The sequence below is a fragment of the Penaeus vannamei genome, chromosome 3, assembly GCF_042767895.1.
Source record: "Penaeus vannamei isolate JL-2024 chromosome 3, ASM4276789v1, whole genome shotgun sequence".
Taxonomy (NCBI): Eukaryota; Metazoa; Arthropoda; class Malacostraca; order Decapoda; family Penaeidae; genus Penaeus; species Penaeus vannamei.
The window spans coordinates 8,603,094-8,615,593 of NC_091551.1; the positions used below are offsets into that span (position 1 = coordinate 8,603,094).

At 32.1% G+C, this 12,500-nt stretch overlaps 1 protein-coding gene across 11 annotated transcripts in view; it reads left to right on the top strand.

Moving 5' to 3' along the window:
- The window catches only part of Klp10A (kinesin-like protein 10A), a 100,925-nt gene that overhangs the window by 88,205 nt on the left and 220 nt on the right, over positions 1-12,500 (top strand). For 7 of the 11 annotated variants that reach the window (XM_070140792.1, XM_070140799.1, XM_070140740.1 and 4 more), the window contains 13 exons: positions 982-1,039; positions 1,815-1,973; positions 2,331-2,363; positions 4,183-4,345; positions 4,842-4,936; positions 5,291-5,453; positions 5,794-6,040; positions 6,170-6,370; positions 6,491-6,623; positions 6,856-7,066; positions 7,275-7,401; positions 7,553-7,727; positions 7,834-12,500. The exon at positions 7,834-12,500 is cut by the window's right edge and continues 220 nt beyond it. In XM_070140792.1, coding sequence (XP_069996893.1) covers positions 982-1,039; positions 1,815-1,973; positions 2,331-2,363; positions 4,183-4,345; positions 4,842-4,936; positions 5,291-5,453; positions 5,794-6,040; positions 6,170-6,370; positions 6,491-6,623; positions 6,856-7,066; positions 7,275-7,401; positions 7,553-7,727; positions 7,834-7,964 — 1,896 coding nt within the window. In that variant the 3' untranslated portion in view covers positions 7,965-12,500. The remainder of the gene's footprint in view (positions 1-981; positions 1,040-1,814; positions 1,974-2,330; positions 2,364-4,182; positions 4,346-4,841; positions 4,937-5,290; positions 5,454-5,793; positions 6,041-6,169; positions 6,371-6,490; positions 6,624-6,855; positions 7,067-7,274; positions 7,402-7,552; positions 7,728-7,833) is intronic. The other 4 variants (XM_027361826.2, XM_070140746.1, XM_070140761.1 and 1 more) reach the window with 1 other exon arrangement.

Consider the following 12,500-nt stretch of genomic DNA (forward strand, 5'->3'; position numbering starts at 1 on the left):
AATATATATATAATGTGTGTGTGTGTGTGTGTGTATGTTTATATATATACACACACACACATGCACTCACACACACACACACACACACACACACACACACACACACACACACACACACACACACACACACACACACACACACACACACACACACACACACACTCACGCTCATACCACATACCCCACACCCCACACAATATATTTATATATATATTTTTTTTACATGATATTGATGGAAAAAGAACTTTTTTCGTCAGTTGCTGGGCAAAATTGCAAAATTCAATGGGAATGAGTTGAGAGATTATATATAAAGTATATATGGAAAAAAAAAAAAAAAAAAAATGTGAAGGTAAAAGTTTTACTTGAGTAATTTATAGGCATTTTAATGAAGTTGTTAATGTGTTTATACACAGTTCTAGCTTTATTTACTTCTTCATATAAAACATATATACATGTATGTACGTAATATTTTTGTACATATTTGTGTGTATGTGTTTATTTATGTATTTATTTATTTATTTTTATTTTTTATTTTTTTATATATGATGAGAGATATATTTATATATTTGTTTTGTTTATTTATTTATTTTTTCTGCATAATGTAAACCCTTATATTTATGGATTAAGGTATTGTATTTGTTTTTTAACTGCAGTAACACTAACTTTAGGTCTGTGGTATTTGCATGTTTAATTTCTTCAGGGAAAGGGATGTTATTGTTTATTTATTTTTTGTTATTATTATTAATGTGTTCATGATATAGTATTTTCTTCAATATTCCCATTAAGATTTGAAGGCAGGTACAACTGTAAAATTCTCAGAAATTCTAGTGTTGTAAAGAAAAGATGGTGATTTATAAGAGACACCAAGCTTTCTTTTTATTTATTTTATTTATTTATTTATTTTTTTATTACCTCAGCTGCATGGAGAATATATACTGTAAGTCATGATTCAAGCCACTGACAATTCTGATTGCTCCACAGTACTCACGGCAGTCACAGATCACACAACCTACAGCAGCACCAGTCACAAGGAGTAAAGGTGTGTGGTCATAATTGCATTTGTGTGAATCACTAAAATCTTTCTTTCATTTCATTCCATATTTGTGACAAAAGATTAGCTTTAAGGTATAGTTATTACTAGAATTTATTTTTTCCTCTGTGTAACGACATTTTTTGAAAACTTGTTTAGAAATAAAATGGTTGACATGTGAATATGAAAATAAATACCAATATGTAAACTGATCTAGTCAGAAGTAGAAATTTTCATGTTTAAAATTTGGCCCTTCTGTGCGGTCATTTAACTTTTAAGAAGTATACCTTAGATGGTAATAGAGCCTCTCATTATCTGACATAAATCCTTTTTACTTTACAACAACAGGAAAAGGTAATAAGGCTCACTAAATACTGTTGTGTAATGATTGATTAGTAAGAAAATCTTTATTTAGTGCCTGTTAAGCTAGCAGCATATGGTTGTAATATTTGGATGATTTTACATCCAATTTTTATAATGAAACAGCAGTGTAGTATTAGGATTCAGAAGTGATATAGCAGTATGGTAGTTAAAGAACATGCTATTGTAGACGTTACTTTTCATAGTGAAAAGTTATGATGTAACGAAGGTTTTTGAAGTTATTGAAAAATATATACATGGAATATATTGGGGGTTTAATTTCCAAGTATAAAGGCTATGGAATAGAAAAGGAAATCATGTAAGAATGAATGATTTTTGGTAAGATAACAAGAAATGTTAATGTATAGTACATGTTTATATTACTGCCTATGATAAAATGATAAGTATTTGTGTTTCTTTATAGATTCCAACAGACCTCGACCAAGCTATCTAGTGAAACCACCTCAAAATGGAGAATTGCGATCAAATGCAGTGCAAAACAAGATCGGGCAAGCCCCAGCCCGATCCACGGAAAATATTTCAACCTCCACCGTGAGCAAAGCAGCCTCTGTGTTGCCTGCATGTGAGTATTGTTTCTAGACAGTTGATGCACAGTTTTACAAACACTATAGATCATGTCCACTCTTCAGGAATATTAAAGCTTTCACAATTGTAGTATTCCAATCTAGATAATGGAACTGGCAAGCGCTGATAAGTGTATGATCCTGCTAAAGGGAGTAATAAAGGATAATAAATGATATATGTAACATTGTTGATAAACCAGGAGACTTTGGAAAGCCTTTACCTTAACCTGAATGGCCTGTTGTTGGGAAAACCGTGATTCATTCCCAACTCTCACTAGATGAGAAAAATGATTAGCTTTAATAGGAACCATAATGCAAATATCCTTTTCTCCTTGGTGGGCCATTCCCAATGATAGGGCGAGGCATAGCTGTTGCTGTGGGTACTATTGGTGAGTTACGTGATGGTGTGATGTATATATGTATACTACCAGTGTTTTTTGATTTTATACTTAGTTGATGCAGCATTACAAAATATGGAAATGCCATAGCCACTGGTTACAGAAGGTTTGACCAAAGTTTGAGCTTACTGACCTGGTTATAGTGCTGTAAACTGGCCTGTATTTTTCACGATGGAAGTTTCCTCCAGCAAATGTCTTGTGATGAATCTAATGAAGTATTCTTACATAGTTGTTTCCTTTTTCTGTCCTAGAATCCATCTTTTATGGTGTATTTTATTAGCTGTGCAGAAATGTTTTGTTCTTAACTTACTACTATACATATTTTTCTTCATTTTGTATTGTACTATTGTACTCTTTCTTCAGGTATGAATACTCTTTATAAGTAATTTTTTCTATCATAATTATTCTACACTTTTGAATGTTTATAATGATCAAGAAAACCAATAGAGTAGATGATTTCAAGAAATGCCTTAAAGCTCTTTACAAAAATGAACTTAATATACACACTGAGAACTCTTTTCATTTTTACTACTGTATATAATAATTTGTTGTGTTTTCTGTTGAAACTGTTGCGAATTACTTTTTGTTTATTATGGTGGTAGACTGAAAACAATTGGAAGGTCAGGACAACAATCTCAAATAAGAAATAATATCTTAGTAAAATGCAGATGGAAAGCTTCTTGGGACGCAGCTTATTTGGTCAAAAGTAGGAGAGTTGAACTGTTCAAACATTATTTGCGTTTATCATAGTAGTGATCCTCAGTGTGTATAAATACAGTATGTATATGTACTCACACACTCACATACTTAAATATTTACATACATTCATATGCATATACATATGTGAGTATAGCTACATATAGATACACCTACATATACATATATGTGCATATACATACATGTACACACATAAACATATACATACACATACACATATACATACACATATACATACACATATACATACACACATACACATATATATACACACATATACATACACACATACACATATACATGCACACATACACATATACATACACATATACATACACATACACATATACATACACATACACATATACATACACACATACACATATACATACACACATACACATATACATACACACATACACATATACATACACACATACACATATACATACACACATACACATATACATACACACATACACATATACATACACACATACACATATACACACACACACACACACACACACACACACATACACATACATACATACACATATACATACACATATACATACACAGATACACATATACATACACAGATACACATATACATACACAGATACACATATACATACACAGATACACATATACATACACAGATACACATATACATACACAGATACACATATACATACACACATACACATGCATATACATACACATACACATACACATGCATATACATACACACATACACATGCATATACATACACACATACACACATACATATACATATACATACACATATACATATACATACACACATATATATATATACATACATATACACATACATATACACATACATACACATACACACATGAATACACATACATATACATAAATTCTCACACACACACACACGCACGTACACACACACACACACACACACACACACACACACACACACACACACACACACACACACACACACACACACATTAATGATAATATCTGTGTTGTGAAGTATATTGATTGCTATTTCTCTTAATATTTATATATTTTTTTCTGTTAAAATCTGCATCACAGCACGAAGGCGTAGCAATGTGGTGAAAGAGGTTGACCGTATACAGAAGAAACGAGAGGAGCGGAGAAAGCAACAAGCAGAAAAGAAAGAGGAGAAGGAAGCTCTGATGAACCTAGACCCAGGAAATCCTCAGTGGGAGTTTTTGAACATGATTCGGGAGTTTAGGTGTGTATCTGATAGCCTATTGTATGGTGACATTCTCAGCATATTCTCTCTTATCTTTTTTGTGTTGATGATTGATATTTCATTGTTTTTGATGTTCATTAAAAGTGCTTTTTGAATTGTATTAACTAAATGAAAGTTAAGCAACTGTGGTACAATTTTATCAAGTGAGCAATTGGTAAACTATATATATATATATATATATATATATATATATATATATATATATATATATATATATATATATATATATATATATATATAATTTTTTTTTTTTTTTTTTTTTCAACTTTGTATTTGTTTATTTATTTATTTATATATTTATATAAATTCATTTATATATGTTTATACTTATTTTTATTTTTTAATTTATATATTTATTGATATATTTTTTTCTTAATTTTCAAGGATAACCTAGTATTTATTTATTTTTCCAACTGTAAGTCTACCTAGTGTTATATCACTTGGTTAACACTTGATATATTTTCTGTTTTATCAGATCTCAGTTGGAATTCCGAACCTTGAAAGATGGAGATCCACTCGAAGAACATCAAATCACAGTTGCTGTAAGGAAAAGACCATTGAATAAGAAAGGTAGGATATTTGTATTAATTTTCTAGTATATCTATATGTTGGTTTACATTGCTATGAGTTATAGTGAGCTGCAGTGTTCCATCAAAGTTAGGTAGTCTTATTCATCTAGTATGTTCTTTTATTAAGTAGGCTTTTTGATTCATGACAGACTTGTAAATTTGTTTCATTTGTTATTTACAGTATGCATTTTTGGACAGATTTTTAAATTCATGCCTTGTAAGAGATTATAAATCCATTCTTAAAACTTCCCTTTTATTTTTAGTTGAAGCTCAATAATTATACCATATGATGAATACAAACCTATTTGCTCACTTAGGGTTGTCCTTCATTTACATATCTTGTATATGCTTTCAGAGATGGGCAGAAGAGAGATTGATGTAATTACCATTCCAAAGAGAAACACTTTATATGTTCATGAACCACGTACTAAAGTGGACCTCACAAAGTTCCTGGAGAATCAGAATTTTAGATTTGATTATGCCTTTGATGAAAGCTGTAACAATGAATTGGTTTACAAGTAAGTGTCGGGCTTTTTATTGTCTTTGATATAGTTTGATATTTTTTATCTTGACTTGATTGTCTCTTTAGAAGTTCAACTTCTTACAATAATACAGTAAGATGGGCCCACCCCAAATAAATTTGTAACCTCTCCCTGTGTGCTAGGAATATTCAGGGTTAAACCACTTTTGGTACCAAGGAGGCTCAAACTCCTGAACACCTGATCAGCACACAGGCACTTATGACATTGAGTTAGTGTGCATCAATTTATCTGTAGCGAAATTTGATTTTGTCAGATTTCCTTTATTTTTTAATTGTTATATATTTTTAAGAAACTTCAATAATTATTATACTTGCAGATATACAGCAAGACCCCTAGTTCAGACAATATTTGAAGGAGGTATGGCAACATGCTTTGCCTATGGACAGACTGGCTCTGGCAAAACTCATACTATGGGTGGAGACTTCCAAGGCAAAAATCAAGATACTGCTAAGGGAGTGTATGCTATGGTGGCAAAGGATGTCTTTACGTATGTTAAAAGTCCAAAATTTAGAAACCTTAACTTACAGATCTCAGCCAGCTTCTTTGAGATCTATGGAGGCAAGGTAAATACAATATCGTCTCTAGTGTTAGTGTTAGAAATGCTTGGTCTCAAGTCTGTATATACAATTCCAAAAAAATATTGTATAATTTCATTTATGAAATATTTCACTTACATTGAGACTCTTTGACAGGTTTTTGATTTGCTAAATGGCAAAGCAAAACTACGTGTACTGGAAGATGGAAAGAACGTTGTGCAAGTTGTAGGCCTACAAGAAAGAGTATGTGAAAGTGTTGATGATGTCTTGAAGCTCATCACTTTAGGTTCCAATGTCCGGACATCTGGTCAGACTGCTGCCAACAACCAGTCCTCTCGGTCTCATGCTGTCTTCCAGGTACGTTTCTTAAATGTGATTTGAGAAGTGGTTTGAAGGTAAAGAAATTCATAACATGGCTTATCAACAAATAAATTTTGATGTACTAAAGCTAATGAATCTTTTTTGTCCTTACCCCAGATTATCTTGAGAAATTTGGATAAGATTGAAAAGCAGGGTGACAAAGCATATAAATTACATGGGAAGTTTTCTCTTATTGATCTGGCTGGTAATGAGAGGGGAGCTGACACATCCAGTGCCAATAGACAAACAAGTGAGTGAATATATTAGAAGTTGATATCACAAATTTGGGTTTGGTTTGCATCTTTAATGGAGGTTTCAAGGTTTTAATCATGCAATGTATTAGTCATATATTATGAAATATAAAGATAGTTATATTGCATTCTTTTATATTATTATTTATAGGTACTACTAACAGTTATATTGTTTACCATGTTTGCCTTTCATCATTATTTATATATTTATGAATGTATAATCTATTACAGGAATGGAGGGTGCTGAAATCAACAAATCTCTTTTGGCTTTGAAAGAATGTATTCGAGCACTTGGTCGTAAGGGAGCTCATTTGCCCTTCCGTGCTTCAAAGCTTACACAAGTTTTACGTGATTCTTTTATTGGTGACAAAAGTAAGACATGCATGATTGCTATGATCTCTCCAGGGATGAACTGCTGTGAACATACACTGAATACTCTCAGGTTAGTTTGAAAGATAGTTGCAAAGTGCTATTTTCTTAATGGAAGATCCTTTCTTCTCATGAAAATGAGAAAATTAATGTAAGAAATGCATTTTCATGGGTTTAGTATTTCTTTAAGAATGTATAAAAAATTATGTAAGTATATAGAATTAGATATGTTTAAGCAAGCAATAGTTAAGTCCAATCATTAATAAGATCTGTCTTTCCAGATATGCTGATCGGGTTAAGGAGTTGGGTGTATCTGATGTATCAGAGGAGAAAAGTTCCCCAACAGAAAAGGAACCAGATGAAAATGGCACAAATGATGAGGATTATTCACGTCTCACTTCATACAATGTAAGTTTGATTGGGGGTTTGAAGTTTATCCATTTCTAATAAATGAATTTTCATGTGAACAAAAGAATGATGTGTATATAGGAACCCTACGAGGAACATGTTTAAAGTGTTTGTATTCTCTAATTTCTGAAATTGATATTTGACCAACCAGGAGAATGAGATGAGTGCAGATCAACAGGCATTCCAAGTAGCCATGAGTGCCCTGCAAGAAGCAGAAGAAGAGGTGGTGGACCTTCATGGCCAGTACTTTGCTCACAGAGACAAGATGGACAAGATGCTCATTCCTCTTTACCAGATGACCAATGAGGTTGATTATGATGTAGATGGTAAGTAAGATTATTTGTTTGTGTTTTTTTCCCTGTTAGATCTTAGAAGATCATTTACACAGTAAGAACAGTGATATAGTGTAACACTACCCACTTCTCGTTGCAGCTTATGCACAGCAGTTAGAAGATGTTGTATTGGAGAATATGGAGTGGTGGACACAATTAAGAGATCGTGTGATAAAACTTAGGCATCAGCTGGAGGAAGAGGAGAAGTTATCACGCCGGCAGCATGTGTAAACTGTATCTGCTTTTAAATCCATCCACTCCCTTGTGGGGACTGTTTGATATATGTTATGCAGTCCAGTGGCAATGAATCTTCACCAGTGACTTTGCACAGTAAAAATGCATGGCATATGGACTGAAGTATTGTTTCCTCTATAGCATTACATGTTAGTCACAAGGGTACTAAACACTCATCATAATAAATAAGGGTTAAAAGTTGTACATGAAGCTGTTGTCCTCCACCCTAAGCCAAAACATGTACTGTAAGTGAACCAAAATCTTAAAGGACCCCATCACCCCTTTTAGACTTTGAACATTAGGGCCTGTACTCAATGCCTCACTATTGATCATGTGCACAGAAGCTGTATTTGTAACATTACTTTTATCAATGCTCCTTTGTAGCCTTAAATTGAACTGTAATGCCATCAAATATCTATCTATAACTTGTGTTGATTATTGTTTTTAAAATATTTTAAGTTTTATTGTGGAAAACTAAGGCAATTTTTAAAAGGAATGAGTGAATAATATTTGGAACATGGTTGTGCTTGTTACTCAGATGAATGCATTGGATGCATAAGTAATGGTAAAAGACATTACTTGTTCATTTAGGTATATTTCAAGAGCCATCCCTCACACTTGCTCAAGCTTCAAGGTCAATTTTGCAACATCAAGGTCTACCCTTTGTATCTTCTTTACCTTGTACTAATTGTTAGTCACTTGTCACTAAAAAGAAAAAAAAGTTACAGTCCAAGTGAGGATTAGTTTTATATTTTTAGGATTGAAGTGATTTCTTATTTTATGTTTGCTGCTGTTTTTTTCCTTTTTTGTGACATTTTAAGTGTCACTAGTAAATGTTAGACAATCAAAATTAGGCACCCCTTTGATATTATATTATTTAGTTTAGCATTTTCTTTTGAGAATTACATATCCAGGAACAGCTGATAATTTTGTAAGGGTATTATCAAATGCCAAAAGCCAATGAATTTGGAATGGTTGCAGTGTGACCCGCAAGGACTGTGAGTTCTTATTCATAAAGAAACAGGTTGATGTGTTTGAAATGCATTAATGTTTTCTGATTGTTGACTAGATCAAACTTAGGCATATACCATGTTTTTCCCATGGGTCAACTGTTGTTAGTCATATGTTGCATAAAATTCTTTTGACAGATTAACACACTAGTCATAACTACCATGATTATACTGAAAAGAAATTTTGGTATTATTTACACAAGATTTCTAAACCAAGGGATAACCTATTTTTGTTTATTGAGTTAATTGTAAAAAAGAAACCAAAGACTTAATTCAATAGTTTGGAAAATCTTTAGTGACCATTGGTACTGTGCGCTAATATCTCTTCTATGAATATTTGTTTAGCTCACAGACAGATAAATTATCCACAGTTAAGTGAACTGTAAGGCTTAGTGTGGCTAATTGACTGTAAAATAAGCTTCAATATACTGTGCAAGTGTTTATGGTTTACAGCGTTTGTTATAATAACTTGATGCTTGTTCATAACTAGGCATACAATGTGGTACTAGCCCAATTCACCTTAAGGTTAAGTAGAATTATATTGTGATATTTATTATATGGTAAGAATATGCTGAAGATATGTAATGCTAGGATGTCATGCTGAATTGTGCTCTTGTTATTCTCTACTTATTTATCAACAAAACCAGTTATGCTAAAACAAGTTCATGAATAGAACTTTGAAGTTCGATTTTTTTTTTTTTTTTTTTTTTTTTTTTTTTTTTATGATTTTACAAGGGAGGAACAGACCAATTAGTATAGACAGTTGTGAATGATTTTCCTTTGTTTCAGTCAGTGAAGTAAGGAAAAATTCATCTAAACACTACATGTACATCAGTCATATTCTCATTTGATTTCCCATCCCCATTTCTTACAATTCATAAAGCAGACTACACTTAGAAATACTCAAGAGAGACTTGTATATGGTAACAGGAAAGTTGAAAACCTTGTGTTTTTTTCTACTCCAGTCATAGGTGATATATTGAAGGGATATTTTATCCAAGGCATCAGATCAAAATCCCCTTTGCTGTCCATAACATTTATTGTTTTTGTTTTATTGAATTTAAATCTTAGGAAGAACTTTTAGTAAAAAGAAACTGTGGCTAGTGTCCAAAACAACATTCCATATCCTCTTGAAAGGCCAATATATGTAGTGGATTGGTAAGAGGTTACTGTTGGAAATGTTAGATCTTTTCACCATGTAAACATATTTATATTTCTTGTGATTACTGCTATTCTCTCGAGACTGCAAAATATCCAGTATCAATGAAATGCCTAGAAGAAATAACTGATGCTTATCATAACAGGGAAAAGGAGTGTACTGTAAAGTGAGAGGTGTTCTGTAGGGAGATTCAATTGGTCATATTGTTAATCTTCAAATAATGCTCTGTATCAGAGCTCCTTTGATGCAGTATAGTCAGTGCAGAAAGGCAGCAAGCCATGTCCATGAATTGCTTCTCTGATGTATGAGTTGTGTGTTCACTAACAGCTTCACTCAGTGTTTCAAATTTCAGTGTTAAATGAACTGCCTAAAGTGAACTAATGTTCCCAGTAATCCACAATGGTAACGCTGAATGTACCCAGTCCACAGTTTTGTATATAAGTAGGCTGTAAAAAGATTAATACACCCAATAACAACTCCCTCTGAAAAAATGTATAGGGAACTTCAAACATTTCAGCAAATTCATAACGCTCAACATCTTGTTAGATTTGTTTTTATTTATTTTGTTATTGTTTTTAGCAACTTGTATCTCCTGTCCCCTCACTTGTTTTAATCTGTAATCTGTTCTTCAAACAAAATTGTCAACACAATCCCTTACTTTTCAGATTAAATTGTGACATTATTGCTGTAGTATCAGCACATGGATGTAGAAAACAATATATCTTTCATTGTTAAAGAAAGACTTACATCTGCTGTTTGTCACATAATCATGCCTGCTTGTTGGTGCTTTGAAGTGGTGGCAGGTCAAGTTTTGTGCTCTGAGCTCTTGGTTATTGTATGTCATATGTTAAAAAGTAATTCATAGCTAACTCACTCTAATTACTGTAATGGTTTGTGTTGAGAATATGAAGATAAATATTGCTGCTTCTCAATATGTATCTTTTAATTTGAATTTTATTAGCACTATTTTTCATACAATTTTTAGGAATTTAAACTGAAAATGTTTTTATTTTTCTTATTTTTGTTTTAAATGCCTTACTGTATATGGAAGAAAATAAATGTAGATAACAGCATAGTAACAAGAAATGGAAAATGTCAGTGCTGCAGTTTATGAAGTTCTCTTTTTCACACATCAATAAAAGCACAAAGGAAACCTTTTAGAAGTATTTTGATGTCCCTTTATGGCTTAAGTTATTCATCCTTATCCGTGAAAGATATTTAAAGAAAAGAACTTATGGCAGCAGGAAAAGATGCATTTACTTGGCTTACATTCTGTGGAATGTATATTGAAATAAATGTTGATATGTAAATATTTTATGCAGTTTTGTTGTCAACCATATCTCAAAAGCACAGATACTTTTAATATTTAATAAAAATATATATGAAGCTCATAGATATGCTCTATGCTATTAAAGCAATATATTGTGTTAAATTCAACCGAGACTAAATGAAGTAGAAAAAGGTGAGAAAGTTTTAAAGGGAGAATGCCTTCTGGCTTTTAGGGATTAAACCCTGTATTTGATTCGGAATTAAAATGTTAGTGACATTTGAGGACATAAGCTGTGATATAGATATGAAATATTTGTGGCAGTTTTAGATACCTGTGATTCTTATTTGCTAATTGATATTATTGATTGAAATAAATAAATGACTGCCAGCATGTTTCTTCCTCAAAATTTGCTCATTTTCAGGTAATTATGCATTTTAATTTGATAAACATAAGCTATATGATTTATTTAATTTTGTTTGATATAACGAGTCATTTCCCTCTTGTTATTTTCACGTGGAGTAAGTAGTTTAGTAAAATGAGATCAAATAGCCAAAGCTAAAGAACTAAAGTATGTTTATTTGGGAGAGTTTCCTTGGTATACATCTTTTTAAGGGGGTAGAGGATGGTAGATATTAGAAATTAGTAATTTTAAAGCCTGCAATCTCATTTTTAGGGATATAATCCTATATTGCAAGAAAATCTGTTCAGATCAATGAAATTCCCAGACCTGGATTTTATAGTTAATATGGCAATTGAAATATTGTGGAAAGATATTACATTGAGAGGTTCTTTGAATTGTGTAATTACCGTGAAAGATATAATTAATTCATTTTTTTATTATCCATGAAAAGAAGTGATCCTTAACTGCAAGACAGATTTTCAGTATTCTTTTTCATATTTTTGTCATTACATTTGTGCTATTCATATGTAATCCACCAGATATGGAAATGTTTGAAATGTGTATATATTGGAATGGATTTTCCCCCCCAAGTTTACAAGAAAAATTGTTTGGAGGAGGATTGCCACTCATGTATGGTAATTTTCATCGTTGGTGGCCCATTAAATTCATACCTATATTAGAAAAAGGAGCATCT